The sequence below is a fragment of the Euprymna scolopes genome, chromosome 8 (assembly GCF_053919585.1).
Source record: "Euprymna scolopes isolate OS-2025 chromosome 8, ASM5391958v1, whole genome shotgun sequence".
Classification (NCBI taxonomy): domain Eukaryota; kingdom Metazoa; phylum Mollusca; class Cephalopoda; order Sepiida; family Sepiolidae; genus Euprymna; species Euprymna scolopes.
In genome coordinates, this window is record NC_136489.1 from 106,748,853 (window position 1) to 106,768,173 (window position 19,321).

At 32.1% G+C, this 19,321-nt stretch overlaps 1 protein-coding gene across 1 annotated transcript in view; it reads left to right on the plus strand.

Annotated features, from left to right (window-relative positions):
* The window catches only part of LOC145283705 (uncharacterized), a 390,390-nt gene that overhangs the window by 196,441 nt on the left and 174,628 nt on the right, over nucleotides 1-19,321 (plus strand). The window contains exon 3 of the mRNA XM_080132730.1: nucleotides 4,113-4,222. Within this exon, the coding sequence (XP_079988856.1) occupies nucleotides 4,186-4,222 (37 nt within the window). The 5' untranslated portion in view covers nucleotides 4,113-4,185. The remainder of the gene's footprint in view (nucleotides 1-4,112; nucleotides 4,223-19,321) is intronic.

Genomic DNA, 19,321 nt, shown 5'->3' on the forward strand with positions numbered 1-19,321 from the left:
TTAGAAAGTTTGACTCATGTCCAGGTAATCTACATCTAAAATTTCAAGTGTTTAGACCCAAAGTTGGCGGAGGACTTTGGTAGAGTCTGCAAAGGTCAACTCTTTCAACTTTGATCTCTTAGCAGGCAAATTATCGTCAAAAACTGATTAAAAAACTTGCTACATGTCTGAATGCCCTTCATGTAAAATTTCAAATGTTTAGACACAAAATTGTCTGAATAGTTTGCTAGAGACTACAAAGGTCAAATTTTTTTAACTTTAACCCCTTGGCAGCTAAATTCTCTGCCAAGACCAGATGAAAAAACTTGCGCTATGTCTGAATACACTTTATGCAGGATTTCAAATGTTTAGACCAAAAATTGTCTGAGTAATTTTGTAGCGACTGCAGAGGTCAACTTTTAAAAAACTTGTCCCCCAATTTTGACCTCTTAACATTTATTTTTTTGAGCTCAAATCCAAATAAAAAATTAGATTCATGTCCAAGTAACGTACATTTGAAATTTCAAGTGTTTAGACCCAACATTGGCGGAGAAGTTTGGTAGAGTTATCAAAGGTCAAATCGCTGAACTTTGACCCCTTGCCTGACAAAACTCTGGTCTGAAAACTTATTAAATGTTTTCCCAAATCTCAATGCCCTTTATGTGAAATCTCAAGTCTGCAGACTGAAAATTTGACAGAATAGTTTGGTAGGGAAATGTACGCTCACAGACAATTCACTTTTCAGATTTATGGACATTATTGTTTGCATGTCGTTTGCATAGTAACATAATGTTAATTAGAGGAAATTGGTCCTTTTATGAGATAGAAAGATCGAGAGAATGTTGCCACTCAATTTCCAATCTTGGCCGATCTTTTTTATTTGTAACGCAAGCCAATTCTTTTTTAAAGTTAGATATTATCATGTGTTGACAGATAAGTATTTTCTATTTATTAATTTCAACGATTAGGCAAGCTAATTTGTTATCGTTAAACTGTCAATTACAGAATAAATAAAATATATTAAATCGTAAACATTTGTTTTGTTTTTGTTTGAAAACGCGTGCAACTTGCAGTGAAAAATTCTAATAAAATTCCTAAAATACCGATGTAAAAACAGCAAAAGCAATTTACAAATGTCTTTTTATTTGCTTATTTTAAACGCGTAAAAATTGTCAATTAAACAAAAGCTTTCATGACTTGTTTTAGTTCCTTACGCATGCGCATGGAAAATGGAACAGAAAATACGGTTTCAACGGGCTCAAACGAGACGATATATCCAAATCGTCTTGGCTGCGCGTTGAAACCATGTTTCCGGTTCCGTTTTTCCATGTGTAAGGAAATAAAACAAAAACTCAAGTCTTGGACTCCCGGTTTGTTGACTGCCATGGCTCTGTGAGCTGCAACGTTATTTGGCTGTGGAAGTAATTATATATATATATATTATACATATATATATATATATATATATATATATATATATATATATATATATATATATATATATATATATATGTGTGTGTGTGTGTGTGTGCGCGGTGTGTGTGTGTGTGTGAGAGAGAGAGAGAGAGAGAGAAAATAGTTATCTATCTGCAACCCTAAAACCAAAATGCCTGCCAAAAAGTGCAACTGTTTATGCGCGATATTTTAAAGGTATTCAACTATTTACACGGAAAATAATTTTATGTAAATGCTTTTTAGAAAAGTGGTTCATTTCGATATATATAAAAGCGCACATATATGTATATATATATATATATATATATATATATATATATATATATATATATATATATATATATCTGTTTGTGTATGGGTGTGTATGTGTGTGTGTGTGTGTGTGTGTGTGTACGGAATTTGAAATGGAGGCGGAGAGACATAGAGGCTCGACGTTTCGCTCGTCTTATGTGGGCTTTTACAAGAGGGATAGGTCCTCTCCGCCTTTATATCGGTAGATTTTATCCATTTTTATTATATATATATATATATATATATATATATATATATATATATATATATATATATATATATATATACTTTGATTTAATTAATTAACGCTTGTGTTTTTCGTCATCTTACTAACTCAGCTGACTAAACTTAGTGAGATTCGAAACCGAAACCTCAGAGACGGTAATCCGACACTTTAAACTAACCCTGATAGGCGTGTGTGCGTTTATGTGTGTGTGTGTGTGTGTGTGTGTGTGTGTGTGTGTGTTGTGTGTGTAACAGACAAATTGGACTAATGGAATAGAGAAACCATTAAAATCTGGTTAAAAAAGTGAATTAAGATCGTTTTGAAATGTTATGGACAATAATAACTTGGATATTGGTTTCGAAGAGAGATTATTTCACTATTAGTTTTTCTCCGAATTTATCAGTTGAAAAATGAAACAGTATTTGACACAAATTTTAATATTTGCAATGCCTTTTCTAAAAAAAAAAATATTTTTTCGTTTTTGTAGTTTTTAATAAAAAAACAAAAGCTTTAAGCAACAACAATCAGTTATGCTTCAATATGGCAGCAATGAAAACGTTTGAATGTTTAAACAGTTGTGTTTATAATTGTGATGATGACTAGGAAAAAGACGGTATGTTATCTCCATAAATAAATACATGACTATCATAATAATGAGAATACTGTTGAAGGCATTCAAATCATTTGTACAGGTTGTCTTATGTTGCAAGCTATTTTATAGGAGAGAGATTGAGAGAGAGAGAGAAAGAGAGAGATAGGGAAAGAGGGAGAGAGAGAGAGAGAAAAGGCAGTGCATATAGAAGGCTGGCGAATACAGAAAAGGGTCATGGAAGAAAAAGAGAAAACCATTTTGGGAGTAACGATCAAAGTAACAATAGGATTATGTCGACGTCTTTGATGGGAATCGAAAATGAGGACGCAATAATGTAAGTATTTTAAGACATCTTAGTTGAGGCAAGTATTTGGATCCTTTCGAAAGTGTTTTCGATTGATTACTTATTTCCCCCTAATGAGTTACACCTTATCAAGGCCAAAAGACACTATTGGGGAAGGCTTAACGAGTTTGTCCAATAGGATTGACACAACGCCGTGGTGATTGGGAAAAGATGGTTAATTCAAGAAGAATTTATTTACTTGAGAATAACTATATTGTATTCAGCTGGTGCTTGTATCACTAAGTTACAAATTCTTATGGAATATTGAGATAACCTGCCCCACTAATAGGAAAGAAAATCTGCTTACGGAAGTTTCATGAATTTTTGTTACAAAGAGGGAGAAAGGGGAAGTTCTTGTAGTAGTCATAGCTGGATGAGCTTTTGTTGTTATATTTTTTTATAGGAGTGAAACTCTAGCGAAGATACAAATGATTCTTACAAACCATAATTATTATAAATGACTCACTCTGTCTCTCTCTCTCTCTCTCTCTCTCTCTCTCTCTATATATATATATATATATATATATATATATAAATGTGTGTATATACATATGTATATTACTTGTTTTAACACGTGATGAACAAATAAACAATTTAATTATCCTTCTTTTCAATTTATCTTATACGCACACACACACACACACACACACACACACACACACACACACACATATATATATATATATATATATATATATATATATATATATATATATATATATATTAGTGGTAAGACGATTCAAATATGTCGATCGATTCTTATACAATTACCGATTCTGTACAAAATCTCAGATTCCGATTCCTTATAAATCTCTAAATATTTAACTAATATTTTTTCTTGATTACATTAAAAATACAATGTGCAGATATTTTCTCAAACTTTAAGCTACACTTGTGGGGGGATGGAATATCTATAGATTTATATCCTTTGTCTCATATCCGTAAAGGACGTCACACGAGACCAAACATAGTATTTTTTGCAGAAAACTAGAACTTCCCACTCTGGACCGTTTAATTCGCATGATAACCAGACCGTGTGCCTTCCCTTGCCACTCTGGAGTGGAGAAATCTTTCTAGGGCGAAGCAATTTTTATTTTTGTCCAAATGTGGAAGTTTTTTTGTTGGAATGTTAATTTCACCTAGATAAAAAAAACAGACATGTGATCAATTTATTTGTCATGTGGATAGTATATTATTAACGTATGCCCTTTTCTATTATATTTCAGTGAAAGTCGTCAAATGAAAACTTGCACCATAATCACAACTCCCTATTTGAATTAACTAAGTCAGTTTAATAGGATGTACCTGCATTGGCGGACAATAACTCTAAAAAGAAGTAAGTATTGTTTTAATAATTCTTCATTTATTTCACACGAGAGAGACGTGTGCAAAATTGACACTTTTTTTTTCTTTGGTTTGAGGGCAGAAAATAATCCAATACTTGATCTCTGCCTGTAAGCTTTTATACAAACAGCAATACAGCGCCTATTCGACAGTTAAATGACTTAAAATAATTTTCTCAACTCATAAGGTTACATGCTAGAGCAAATTAAAAACTATTGAATATGTAGCTTCACTCATTCGTTACTGCATCTCAATTAAAATTCATTTCACTATTTTCAGTCATTGTAGCAATCCCAAATCAAACTTAAGATAACTCTGTATGTTTCCCTCTGTAGCTCTTTTTTTCTCACATAAACAAGACATTACGTATAAATAAGCAAATCCATGGTATAAAGCATATTCAAGAAAATACAGGACCTCCCACATATATATATATATATATATATATATATATATATATATATATATATATATATATATATACAGTGATGATCATATTTATTGGCACGGTAAAATAAAAGTTAAATTTTGTCTAATAAATTCTAAAAAAGGGATTAAAATTAAAGAAAATAACAAAGTATATTATGTATTTTTAACTGGCCTTTCCGATGCAGCAATCGGATTTTAGAAAAAAATAAATAACAAAGGAACAACAAACATAATTGCAAAAAACCCTTGTTCAAAATTATTGGCACGATTTATTTAATAATCAATTGTATAGCCTTTGGCCTTGATTACCTTCCTCAGTCGCTTTTCATAGTTTACAACCAAGTTGTTGCACTCTTCAGCAGTAATTTTAGCCCACTCTTCCTGACAATAATCCTCCAATTGAATAGGTTTCTTAGGCTTCCTTTGCATTACCCTCAATTTTAATGTTCTCCATAAATTTTCAATTGGATTAAGGTCTGGGCTTTGTGATGGCCACTCCAAAACATTAATATGATTGTCCTCAAGCCATTTCTTAGTCAGTTTAGCCGAATGCTTTGGGTCATTATCTTGCATGAACCACCAACGACGACCAAGTGAGAGCTCTTTAGCAGAGTCTTTCAGGTTTTCATCCAATATTTTAACATAATCTTCCTTTTTTATGCTACCTGTGACCTTAACAAGTCGCCCTGGTCCAGAGGCAGCAAAGGATCCCCAAAACATCAAACTGCCTCCACCGTGCTTCACTGTGGGTATGGTGTTCTTAGGCAGGAAAGCTTCGCCAGATTTTCTGTAAATATAAGACACTTTATTATGGCCAAATAACTCTATTTTCGTTTCGTCAGTCCATAGAACACGTTTCCAGAATGCAACATCTTTATCAATTATGACGTTTTTGCAAAGGCTAGCCTTGCTTTCAGGTGCATAGGCTTCAATAAGGGAGTCTTTCTCGGACGACATGCTTTTAAACCAGCTGTCTTCAAAACTCTACCAACTGTATGTCGAGATACATTCACTCCAGAGGTGCTCTGTTCATCAACAATTTCCCCAACAGAGATCCTTGGGTTTGTTTTACTTGTTGAACAATTTTCCCGTTCATCTCTTGGGGAAAGAATCCTTTTTTCTCCCTCTACCCTCTAAACTCATAACGTGGCCTTGCGATTTGAACTTGTTTATTATGGCTCTAACAGTGGATTTGGGAAGGTTTAGCTTCTTTGAAAATCTTATCATAGCCCTCCCCATTGGTATGCCATGCTACAACAAGCTTCCTGACGTCTTCGCTGTGTTCCTTAGTTTTAACCATGGCGATTGAAAATTATAATTTAGTCACTTATTAATAGTTTAAATAAATCGCTATCTAAAAATTATCTGAAAAAAATTATTCACTGAATTAGCGTTAAACAAGCATAATATGGCTATAAAAAAGTTCAGAAAGCACGTTAAACCGGAAATTGATTGATATTATACTGATACTAAAAGAAAAACAAAGCCGTGCCAATAATTTTGAACAAGGGTTTTTTGCAATTATGTTTGTTGTTCCTTTGTTATTTATTTTTTCTAAAATCCGATTGCTGCATCGGAAAGGCCAGTTAAAAATACATAATATACTTTGTTATTTTCTTTAATTTAATCCCTTTTTTAGAATTTATTAGACAAAATTTAACTTTTATTTTACCGTGCCAATAAATATGATCATCACTGTATGTCAGGTTGACAAGAAGTTTTTTGCGGCTTTCAACTTTTAAATTCAGATGAACATATCTCGGTTCAAACACAAATTTTTTAATGAAATAAACACCATCAGAATCAACACACTTTTGCCAACAGAAAACAAGTGTATTTATGTCAGTCACGTAAAAAATCTTGTGTTCTGGTGACAATGAAGTCGCTGATGGCGTTTTTTTATGTCGCTTATGTTTTTGAAGCATAAAGTTGTCGAGATGCTTGAAAAAGTGGTAGTCGGTAAGTAAGAGGTCTGGAGAGTATGGTGGGTGAGAGAGTTTTGTAGCTAATTCGTTCAACTTCTGCAGGGTCGTTTAGCAACGTGCGGTCAGGCATTGTCGTGAAGAAGAATTGGGCCTTTCCTGTTGACTAATGCTGGGTCGTGTTGTCGAAGTTGCTGATGCATTTCATCCATTTATTGAGAGTACCTAATGGTTTCGCCTGCATTCGCAAACGTAATGGATGAGAACGACCGAATATAACCAAACAGTAAGCATGACTTATTTTGGTGCAATTCTAGCTTCGGAAAATGCCGTGGAGTTTCGTTGTCGTCTAATCACTGAGGTGATCGTTGTCAGTTATCGTAAAGAACCCATTTTTCATCGCAATTCACAACCTGGTCGAGAAACGGGTCGTTCTTGTTGCGCAAAAGAACGGAAGATAAAACTTCATAACGGTGTTTCTTTTGGTTGTCATCCAATTCATGAGGCAGCCATTTATCGAGTTTTTGTCTTTCCGATCCCAGTCAAGTGGTTGGAAATCATCGTATACGTTGCGTCTAATTCAGAAGCAAATTCTCGAACAGTTGTGAGTGGACTGGCTTCGACTTAGGTTCTCAATCGATCGTTGTCAACATCCAGTGGCCGGCCACTACGCTAATCATCTTTAAGACGAAATTTCCTAAGCCACTATTATGTTGTGCGTTCAGTAGTTGTTCCTGGGCCAAACGTTTCGTTTATATTGAGAGCTCTTTCAGCAGCTTTTCGATCTAGCTTGAATTGAAATAGAAAAATTATGAGAATTTGCTTTTTTTTCCATCTTGTCTTCAACGTTCTAAAAAGTAGGCATAATTGTCTTAAAACGATTGCAATTTCATCAAACAGATAGAGCGTAAAAAGCTCTTAAAAATGATATATAAAGTAAAGGTATTATAACGTAAACTTATTTTAAAATATATAATTTGAAATCCAAATTAAAAACTCAACAAGAACTTTCCCCTCAACCTTATATATATATATATATATATATATATATATATATATATATATATATATATATATATATATATGTGTGTGTGTGTGCGTGCGTGTGTGTGTGTGTGTTTGTGTGTGTGTGAGAGAGAGAGAGAGGGGGAGTGTTACATATTGCGAGAATTTACCTACGAGTACGATTTAAACGGTAATTACCAAAATAGACAAGCTTTGCTCCACTTCGATGTCTCTTTACGAAGGTAAATATTAGGATATTTCGATACCAACCCTTATGTGTAGAAGCTTTGTGAGTTAATTTTGGTTCTAAAAAATGTTTGGGCAAATTTGAAATGCGTGAATTTTACGATGAGATGTTGTACCAATAAATAACACTCTTTTAATATACTACAAATACTGAAATTTTGGGGATATTTTTGTATTGATTTCTTGTAATTAATATAACAATTTTCGAAGGTATCTGAACTTGTTATGAATGGCTTCAATCACTTTTCTAACCACTTTGTATAAAAATATTAAAGTCAACATAAAGCCGTTGTGTACAAATGTGTTTAAGCTGACATCATGTATAAACTTCAATACCCGGCAAAAAGACAAATATCTAAGTTTATAACCACAACAATTATTGCAATGGCAGTAATGAACTCAAATAAACACGTTTATTTTTCTTTCATTAAGATTATTATAAAGCTATATTTTTTTAACATCGCCCTTAGCACAAAGAGAAACTCAAACAATTGCTTCGTTTATAAAACGGTTCTTTGTTCATGAAACACGTTTCTAGTAAACGGTTCGTTATTAACACTGTAATTGATTTTCGCGACGAGTTGTCTCATATGTAATGGCTATCAAAAAAAAAGATGATTATTTACATAAAGGAACTAGAAGAATGTACGCCTTTGATCAGTTTCATGCTTGTTTAATATAGATATTTATTCGCTAAATTTAGTCATATCCGTTTTGCCAAATAGAGGATCACTGAATGATTTTGTTATGCCCTTTTCTCTTCTCTGCATCCTCCTTCACACAGAAGACACGCTGTAAGCATGCCTCTGCTCTATCACTAATTTCATGGCAAGTGTCTGACTGAACTTCAACCTATCGTCCCCCCTCACCAATCCATAAAAAAAAGACAAAAAAAAAAAAACAACCCCACTCATCTAGCCAAAATCACTATCAATAAATTCCCCCACTCTCTATCGTTGCCTAAACCTAAATATGGATACCATGAACAGAGCTTCTCCTCTAGAACTGTCCGTCTGTGGAACTCTGTACCGCTGATTTGCTTCCCAACTGAATACAATATCATTATCATCAAGTCCAACGTAAACAAGTTCTTGTTCAGCCATCTTCGTAAACAATCTAATTATACCACATTACTTCTACAAACGATTATTACGCAACTGTCTTAATGACTACAATGCATACACTAATCCTTATCCTGGAGTGGCACCCGGACCTTGATAAGTGGTAGCCTCTTTGTAAAAAAAGGGCTGAGATTTAATTGTTGCTCAAAATGAGAAGATTCGTAAATATTATTGACGCATTAAACAATTATTACTGCTCATTGTTGTTGTTGTTGGTGGTGGTGGTGTTGAGCATCTTTCATAAATTTCGTATGAATAAGTTGCTTATATTGTTGGCATTCGCTTCCCCGATATCTTTCTAATTAAACCTTCTTTCTAGAAAGATAGCTGATACTTACGGGAGGTAGGAAGTAAAGGTTGCTATGATTTCAAAGTAAAACGAACTGACTTCGAACTTAATACATCCAGGTTGTCTATCTGTGTCATCAACTACTTACTAACGATTTGATATTTTAAAATGCGCTCTACCTTTTGTTTTCGTATGAATCTACATGCGTAATAAGTTTTAACCAAAATGATTCAGTTGTTGCCCTTGCTTTGCTGGATTTCGCTTTAGAATGAGATGCTTACACGAGGGATCACGTGAAGGTTTCCAGCATTCATAGGGTGTGTTGTGTTCTGCATGCGACAGGATTCGGACAGGATGCTCTGGATTTCCGTTCCACGCTAATTTTCACTTCATTACATTACGCACTAAAAAAGAAACTAATATGAAACACGGCTTACGTCAAAAGAAAAAGTCTACAAGAAATGTGTAAATAATAATATATCTTAAAGTAACTTTTTACTTTTTGGTTTACAGTGTTTCAATTACTAACTACATTCTTGGAATTTATTTTTACAATTACTATAAGAAATGAGAAACCCCGCAAAAAACTCCGCTCACAATTATATCTGTCAAGTCAAAGTTATTACGAAATATTGTATTATTAACAACTACAAAACACCTGATTTACAGAAAAAGGCATTCCATTCGTAAAATGTTTTTATTCAAAAATGCCATAGTAAAATGATTTTATTTTAAAATGCCATACGTAATATATTTTTATTTTAAAATGCCATACGTAAAATGATTTTATTTTAAAATGCCATACGTAAAATGATTTTATTTTTAAAATGCCATACGTAAAATGATTTTATTTTAAAATGCCATGCGTAAAATGATTTTATTTTAAAATGCCATACGTAAAATGATTTTATTTTCAAATGTCATACATAAAATGATTTTATTTTCAAATGTCATACGTAAAATGATTTTATTTTAAAATGCCATACGTAATATGTTTTTATTTTAAAATGTCATACGTAAAATGATTTTATTTTAAAATGCCATACGCAAAATGATTTTATTTTAAAATGCCATACGTAAAATGATTTTATTTTAAAATGTCATACGTAAAATGATTTTATTTTCAAATGTCATATGTAAAATGATTTTATTTTAAAATGCCATACGTAATATGTTTTTATTTTAAAATGTCATACGTAAAATGATTTTATTTTAAAATGCCATGCGCAAAATGATTTTATTTTAAAATGTCATACGTAATATGTTTTTATTTTAGTTTAAGTTGTTTTATTGTTTAATTTCCCGATGTTTCTCAATTTCTTTTGTCGGAAGAACATAACTTTACAAAGAAAATTATTATCCTGTTTATAAGAAGTGTCAGTTATTTTTAGGTAATATGTGAATACTTATCTTACCAAATATATTTGCAAGTGAGGGCAATCTAGTGCTAAAGAACACGGACTGACGACTTGGGTGTTTTAAGTTCGAATCTAGTTTGTTCCTCATAAATCACTATCACGTAGAATGCTAACGACTTTCTCGTGATCCTTTCCGGTTGTACTGAATGTCTTTCTAGAAAGAATTCTGACTAGAGAAATAATCGATAAACCAATGTCAACGCTAAAATCTAAGATATGATGATGACCAAATGTGTTTGCATTCCACAATTTTGAATTGTATTAAATGAAAAAAAATATATATATCCGACGTTATTTGTAAGTATGTTAGTTGATACGATTTTTTAAAAAAATGTTTAAGTGTAAAACACGAGGTACCTTAAACGCGTTTCTAAGTTTTTTCGTGGTCACTTGTTATACCGTTCCAATAATTTCTGGAAGTCCTCTTGTGTGAGTCAATGACCCTCGTCACGACAGTTCATCTCTTGAATTGTATCATAACTACAGCCTCTAAGTTTTTCCTTGAGCTTAGGAATAACCAAAAGGTCTGGATTACAGGGAGGATAAGGGACTGTCTTAATGCTCATCTGTGCCAAGTAGTCTATGACAAAGATGACGTTGTTGAGTAGTGCATTGTCTTGGTGGAGTTAACCTCTTCCGACAGACTCACTTCCTGAACTCCCTTAAAAACCTCAACATAGTAGTCCTTATTGACTGTCTGTCTAGTGAGAACCCAGTACATATAGATCATGTCCGTGCCGTCAAAGAGGAATCGTCAAGTTTATGGGTGGATTTGCTCTGTTTGGCCGTCTTGGGTCTTGGAAATCCAGCATGCGTCCACTAGGAACTGTCTTGATCAAGCTTTCATCGCAGGTCACCAGAACATCAAGAACTGCGGGATCTGAATTGATCAGTTTGATCAGCTCTCTATTGTCATTACAAGGTCTTTCTTTCTGATCTTCTCTGAACACACTTGGGAAAAACTTTGTGCAAATCCTTTTCATTTCCTAATGAATATGTGTGTGTACAGTTCTCACACTGACATCAAACTGTGCATTTATTGTCTCTATACACACAGCGGCTTTATTCATGATATTTTTCATTTAGTTAATCAACTCTGGTGTTCTAGCTTCCTTATTCCACTCTCACATCTCACCATCCATCACAGATACCCTGCCTTCCTTAAATCTCTTATGCCACTCAAAAATCGATGTCCGATTCACGAAAGATGCTCCAAGAGCAGACTAAAGCATACCATACGTGCCTGTGTCAATTGTTCAAAGTTAAAATATATTTTTTTACTGCATATCGTTTTTCTTAAATGTCCTCACGTATCAACTGCATTTTTAAACTCATCAGCTGAGACAATCAACTTTTACTAGGGTGTATTACATCTCCTGTTATAGCTGTTCATTTAAACATGGAATCGTAAACATTGATCAGTCATCTTACAAGATTTTTATCAATAAGATACTGAATTTTCAATCGTCTACAGCAATTTTAGATCGCTGTACTAAAAAGGGTTGGAAACTTATTTAAGGAAGTATATATAAATATATATATATATATATATATATATATATATATGTATCTATATATGTGTACATATATATGTATGTATACATAAATACAAATATATGTGTATGCATATATATCTATATATATAAAAATGTAAAGTTGGTTCGTTCTAAAAAAATAAAACCATGTTTATACGTTACCAATTTATTTGAAATTTTCAGACAACCCATTTTTTGAGCCGAGGTATGTTTTTATGTTATTAAAATAAATTTACCTAATTAAAATTAAAATATTAAATAAAATAAATATATTTATTTAATCGTTTCTGCGAATCTTTTCTGTTGATAAAACTGAACTTCCGGTTCGATTCATTTCACAGCCACGAATTGACGAAAGGTTTCATTTTCTGTTAAATCGATAAGTAAAAAAAAAACAAAAAAAACATATTTCATTTGTTTATCTTCCAAATTCTTTAATTTACACATCTTTTCTTTATTATATAAGGCCAAAGAAAAAAAAAGTTTGTTGCTTGCTTTTGAGTTTTTTGTTTTTGTTTTTCTATATAAGATTACTCACGCAGAGAGTGATCCGTGCTGGAATAATGTTATTATTTAAAAAGTCATTCTTAACATGGGGAGGTAAGGATGTTTTGTACCTATTCTGTACTTTAACCTTACAATTGAATAAATAAAAAAAAACATCATAAAACGTTATTTAAACGTGGAAATATGATTTAAAAAATAGCGCGGATCGCTCTCTGCATTAGCACCATTTTTATTTATTGTTGTTTCACGAATTTTCGGCCAACTATTCCTATGGCCTTCATGAAAAGAAGTCCTTTTATAAATGTTCAGTAATTTTTTCCTTTTATTATTCTTAAAGAGTAAAACTTTTATTATTCATGAAAGGAGTTAAGCCTACGTAAATAAATAAATGTTTGTACACGTGACAAATTATCAATAAATGGTTTAGTTACTTTTTTTAAAAAAATGTTTGTAAAAGTGCGAAAGGCGACGTTGTTGTATACTCCCATGCTTAATTTCTATACTTATAGGTTTTAGGAATTTTTTTTCACTGGATTATTATTGATTGGACACTAATTAAACAGATTATTAAAAAAAAAATGTAAAAAAGAAATAATTATTTCGACATTTGAAAGTGGTGCTCACTTTTTAGTTACAACGTTCTGATAAATCAGTCACCCATTTTGTAAGCAATAAAAACGCGGTATATCAAAACCATAGAAAGTAAAAATAATGAGTCTCTACCGCATTTGTAAGTCAGAAATATATTTGTTTCTCAAAGAAAAAAAATAGAGAGAACAGGACTTTTTTTTATTGTTTTCATGAAAATAAAGTTTCGAGATTTTTAATCATTTTTTTTTTTTTACTTATTTAGTCAGTTTGTGTTTTTTTTAAAAATTGTTTTTGTGTTTTTTTTTTCAAAACTTTTGTTTTGTTTCTTTTTAATTTTTTTAAAGTATTATAAATTTCACTAACATGCTGGAGAAATGTTTAATAATTTGGTATTTTTTTAGATTAGGTCCACCTCCACAATTTTCCTTTCAATGACGACATTTATAGGTTTCCGAGTATGCTGAACACGCAAATTGCATTGAAATTTTGCGGAAATAAATAGTTGTATTATGCATTGTATTCTTCGGCGGCCATCTTTTTACGTGCACACGCGCCATAAACAAATACACACACGTAAAAAAGATGGCCGCCAAAGATTACAATGCATAATACAACTTTTTATATCTTGATAACTACTTATTTCTGCAAAATTTCGATGCGATTTTCGTATTCAGCAAAGTCGTCATTTAAAAGAAAATTGAGGAGGTGGACCTAATCTAAAAATTTACCAATAATTTTTAATCCCGTACGCCTCCCGATACATTGCTTCGTCAACATGTGACCATTTTATATCTCCCGAAGACACTTCCGTATTTAGAAAAAAAAAATAAATAAATCAAAAGTGACCGATTTACCAGAACGTGGTAACTAAAAAGTGAGTATCCCTTTCAAATGTTGAAATGGTTTTTTTTTTCAATTTTTTTTCATAATCTGGTTAGTGTTCAATCAATAATAATCCAGTGAAAAAATTTCAAAAAACCTATCAGTATAGAAACTCCACCACGTAAGTAAATAAATAAAAAATGTTACGTGCGCATGCGTTAGCCTTGACTAGGGGGGTACTAAGGGAACGACCATTAAATAATTCTTCGGGTCGCCATGGAACTCAACGCCCAAGGAGTATCAAAATAGTTTTCATGATCTGAAGAATTTTTTTTTCCGAAAAGTGGGTGATCACTTTTCCATCTAAATTAAACTTAAAATGAGCACCCACTTTCTGGCCACCTGAGGAAGGGGCATTTATTTTCGTGTTTATTGGCTTAAAAGTTTTTTTGACAAGGCAGTTTGGTACGCGAATGCATATTTAACAGTTTTCGTTTATGCTCACGCATAGCATAAACAAAGGCTACGTCTGTGAAATGGAAAATAGTCCCAGAGTTCAGGGGTTAATACCATGCAAAAGAAATCAAGCAAAAAGACATTTTACCCAAGAAACACACAGAAAGAAAAAAAAATAGCATCCATTTTTTTTCTATCGAATTCATTTGCTGTTTTTATTGAAAACTATTTTCCCCCGGATTTTTGATATAATTTTCCATTAAGGGCTGTGCGTCTCACGTTCGTAAATAACAAAAAATTTTTTGTAGATTTTGGTGTGCTAAAAACGAATCTGCAAACCGTTTCCGTCACAAAAAAATAGTTTTTATGATATGAAGAAATTACTTTTTCGAAAAAGTGGCGATCACTTTTCCATGTAAATTTAACTTAAAATGAGCACCCACTTTCTAGCCACCTGAGAGAGGGGGGATTTTTTCCCATGTTTATTGGCTAAACAGCTTTCGTTTATGCTTACGCATAGCGTAAACGAAGGCTACGGCTGTTAAATGGAAAATAGTCCCAGAGTTCAGGGGTTATTACCATGCAAAAGAAATCAAACAAAAAACTTTTTAGCCAAGAAACAGAAAAATGCCCCTCTCTCAGGTGGCCAGAAAGTGGGTGCTCATTCTAAGTTAAATTTAGATTGAAAAGTGATCACCCACTTTTCGAAAAAGTAATTTCATGAATGTCATGAAAACTTTTTTTTTTGCTACGTAAACGGTTTGCAGATTCGTTTTTAGCACACCGAAATCTACAATAAAATATTTCGTTATATATGAACGTGAAACGGACCTTAAAGTAAAATAATACCGGATTTTTTTGAGCAGATTTGCCGTTTAGTTGTACAAATATCCTCAAACCAGGTAATCACTAAAAGGGATTTTTAAAAGTCGTCACCTATATCGAGCAAAAGTTTAAAACCACCGATTATATGCCAGCCTAAATCATGGTAACATATATTGAGTGAGTTCCTAACAGTATTTTTAGTTTAAACTCATTTTCCCATAATTTCCCCAAACTTAACGTGTTCGATACAGTCTGCCGCCATTTGTATTTTTCAGATATACCGATAAACATTGAATGTTTTTGAACCGATTATACATTACATAAAAACACTAAAATCTTATCCAGTTAGGTAGAACACTTACTTTTCTTGCCTTTGATAACATTTATTTGTTATATATTTATTTTTTTACAACTTCTTTGTATCTGTGTTTAGTAATATAAACCCTTTTCATTTAATGTAACGTTTAGTCGGCTCGAAAAACAGTGTTTATTGGTGTATTTGAAAGCTACAAATGGTGGTGGACACTGTTGATTACTTTAAGTTAGAGAAAGTGAGTTAAAACTAAAAAAAAATATACAAAATACTGTCAGAAACCTATCCATTATGCCAGCCTATGTCATGGTAACATATGTTCGGTGAGTTTCAGACACTGTTTTGTATAGTTTTTAGTTTTCAACTTACTTTCCCAAACTTAACGTATTCAACAGAATTCGCGACCATTTCTGTTTTTTGAGCCAATTAAACATTTTACATTACATAAAAACACTAAACAATTATCCAATTAGGTAGAAACGTAAATTACCTTACCTTTGCTTTCATTTATTTGTTTATGGACGACTTTTTCGAATCTGTGGATAGTAACCCCCCTCCCCCCACCATCAATTAAATATTAATTACTAAATCACATTTTTTAAAACAACAACAAAAAAAAAGCATTTAGCGTTTCAACATTTTTGCTACGTTCGGCTTCATCCACTGATTGTTGGTCAAGTCCAAAACATGAATGATTGACAGAAACTCTCGAGGATCCAGATCAAATTCTGCAAGAGTACCATTTTTTTCAGTTTCGCCTTCTTTTTCACTTTTTGCAGTGGATTGCTGTACTAATATAAGAAACATGCATTTTCTCTTTTATTAATTTTTTCCATTACACCAAATTGAGCCACTGCAACGCGTGGCAGGGTACAGCTAGTATATGTATATATGTATACATATATTGATGTATATATACATATATATGCATACATATATAAATGTATATATGCATACATATACACGTATATATGTATACATATATATATATATACATGTGAATATGTATACATATATATATGTATATATATACATATAAACACACACACAAACATATATATATATATATATATATATATATATATATATATATATATATATATGCATTGCCCATAAATTTAATGTTAAATTAAATGCTTATCAATTTAGAACGTAAAATAGAATTATTTTAATGGGATTTGCTCTCAGATTAGTCACCTTTTTAATCTTGCAAGATGTAAGATTGTAAATCTCGTTGACTTAGGGGTATCCTCCTACATACATACACACATACATACATACATACATACATACATACATACATACATACATACATACATACATACATACGCACACTGATATCAACGTTGCCCACATATTTATCATCGCTGACATTAATCACCACCTTAATTCCAATAAATGTCAAATTCACTTCCAGTAAAAATATTTGGTAAAATTTGTGACGTAAGCACAGTTAAAACCCACAGAAGCTTTAATTTTCATAAATTTTGTTTTGCAGTAAAAAAAAAGCATTAAATTGAAATATAATGCAAAAGATAGCATTTATACTGTCGAGTATACCCACGGATGAAATAAGTGAATAGACTCTCTACAAAAGTCATCCATGAGAGTTCAGAATTTTTTTGTTCTTACATCGATGACCAGCACGTGTTGCCATACAATGTAGGAGTAAATGTTTAAAACATAGATAGTCATGGTCATTGTTTTTGTTGTCATATATCAAGACATCTATCATAGAATTCGTTTGAAGTGTGATGTGAGCCAAAGAAACATTATAATCTTCAGTTTTAAAAGCCATATTATAATTTAAACTCCCTTGAAAACATATGCTAGAAAGAAATGCTTAAAATAATAAGTCATACATCATCCACTATGATTATGCTATTATTACAATTATAGATATTAAAATAGAACTGTTAGTTCTGTTTTAGTTATATAGAACAAAATGAGGAAAGTAGCAACCATAGTAGAAGTTAGTGTCCTGAATGATGCGGTCTTAAACAGAGCTGGGCGAAGGAGATGATGGAGATTGATAGAGAAGATAACGAAATGCGAGGATCTTATGCACGGCTCGATCTCCTTCATTAATTATAGGAACAACCAGACTCGCGAAAAAGTACTTCACAAACTACCTGACAAATATACCCAGTGCACCAAATGCAAAAGAGATACAAATAATTTCATATAAGAAGACAATTAGAATCTTAAACAAAAAACTCACAGGTAGAGTGTCTGAAACAACGGGTAAATGCATATCATTGGGTAGGATATTCCTTCTCCAGCCAAAATAAAATTATATGAAAATTAAAAAAATAATAATAAACAGAGGGAAGGTGGATTTTATAAAGTCAAATCGGAACAAATATCGGTAGTCAACTTTCTACTTTAAACCACGCGGTTGTCCAATTCACTTGAGTTAAAATATTCGAAAACGTTTTACTCATGTCGATATAAGTATCCGTTCTTAATGCTTATGTTTACTTATTGCATGTGTGCGTAGTTTTTACCTTTTGATCGGATACTATTGAAACGAAAGTTGTATTTTATTCTGAATCCTAAAATGTGAAAATTGCAACTCATCATACAAATATAATGTTTTTGTTGTTATTGGTTGAATGATAAAACAAACATTAGTTATGTCTGTTTTAACGTTATGAAGGTGTGCTATGATTACATTTGAATGTTCCCTTACTTTTTTATCTTATGAATTGAGTATATTCTTTAGGTTAATGAGGACCTCCAATTATATCATTGCAATTCTCATCTTTTTACTCATATTGTTTCAGCTCTACGCTCCTAAAATAAATAAGAAACACCCTCGCAATTTCTTTTATATTTTACTTCTCGTTGTGAAGATATTGAGGGGAAAAAGGGAATATAGGAATGGTTTCGTTTGAGCAGTGTAGCCTGGCTAGACATAATACATCTATCTATCTATGAAAAGCTGGATTAGATTACGCATCTTAAATCATTTAAAGTCGCTTCTTGGTTTAACTGCTAAGATTCATGTGTAACATTTTATTAAAAAAGCAAGTATTAATAATGATAATAATACTATCTTCATATATGATACAGTATACCTTAAAGATAAATAAGAAACGCTCTGTCAATTCCTCTAACGAATGAGAAATATACTCGGTGAATCTAACATATATCTATATAATTATAAAACTCAAATGATCTTGTAACGATGTATGTAACGAACTTTCCGGTTTACGACATCCGGTTGTTCATGCGCGCATGACATGCGCACTGAAATATTAACGTTATTATTTCGAAATTATTATTTAACATGGGAAGAGTGGAGTTTAAAATAACTTAAACGTAATACAGAAATGAACGATGTAAAAAAAGCAGATATATCACAATTTGAATTTAACTATAAGTATTATGGTATCTGTTCAGTGCACATTTACCTATAAGTATGGACAACCACTTATAATTCAGTAACTGTAATTAAAAAAAAAAACAAAAAACAGAACGACTCATAGAAACCTAGCTGTATTCTTTTTTCATTTTTATATACTTTCATAGAAATGTTTCTGTTATGTAAAAAACACTATTTTCTATACGTCACAAATGTCACGCTCATACATTAATTTCATATCTAAT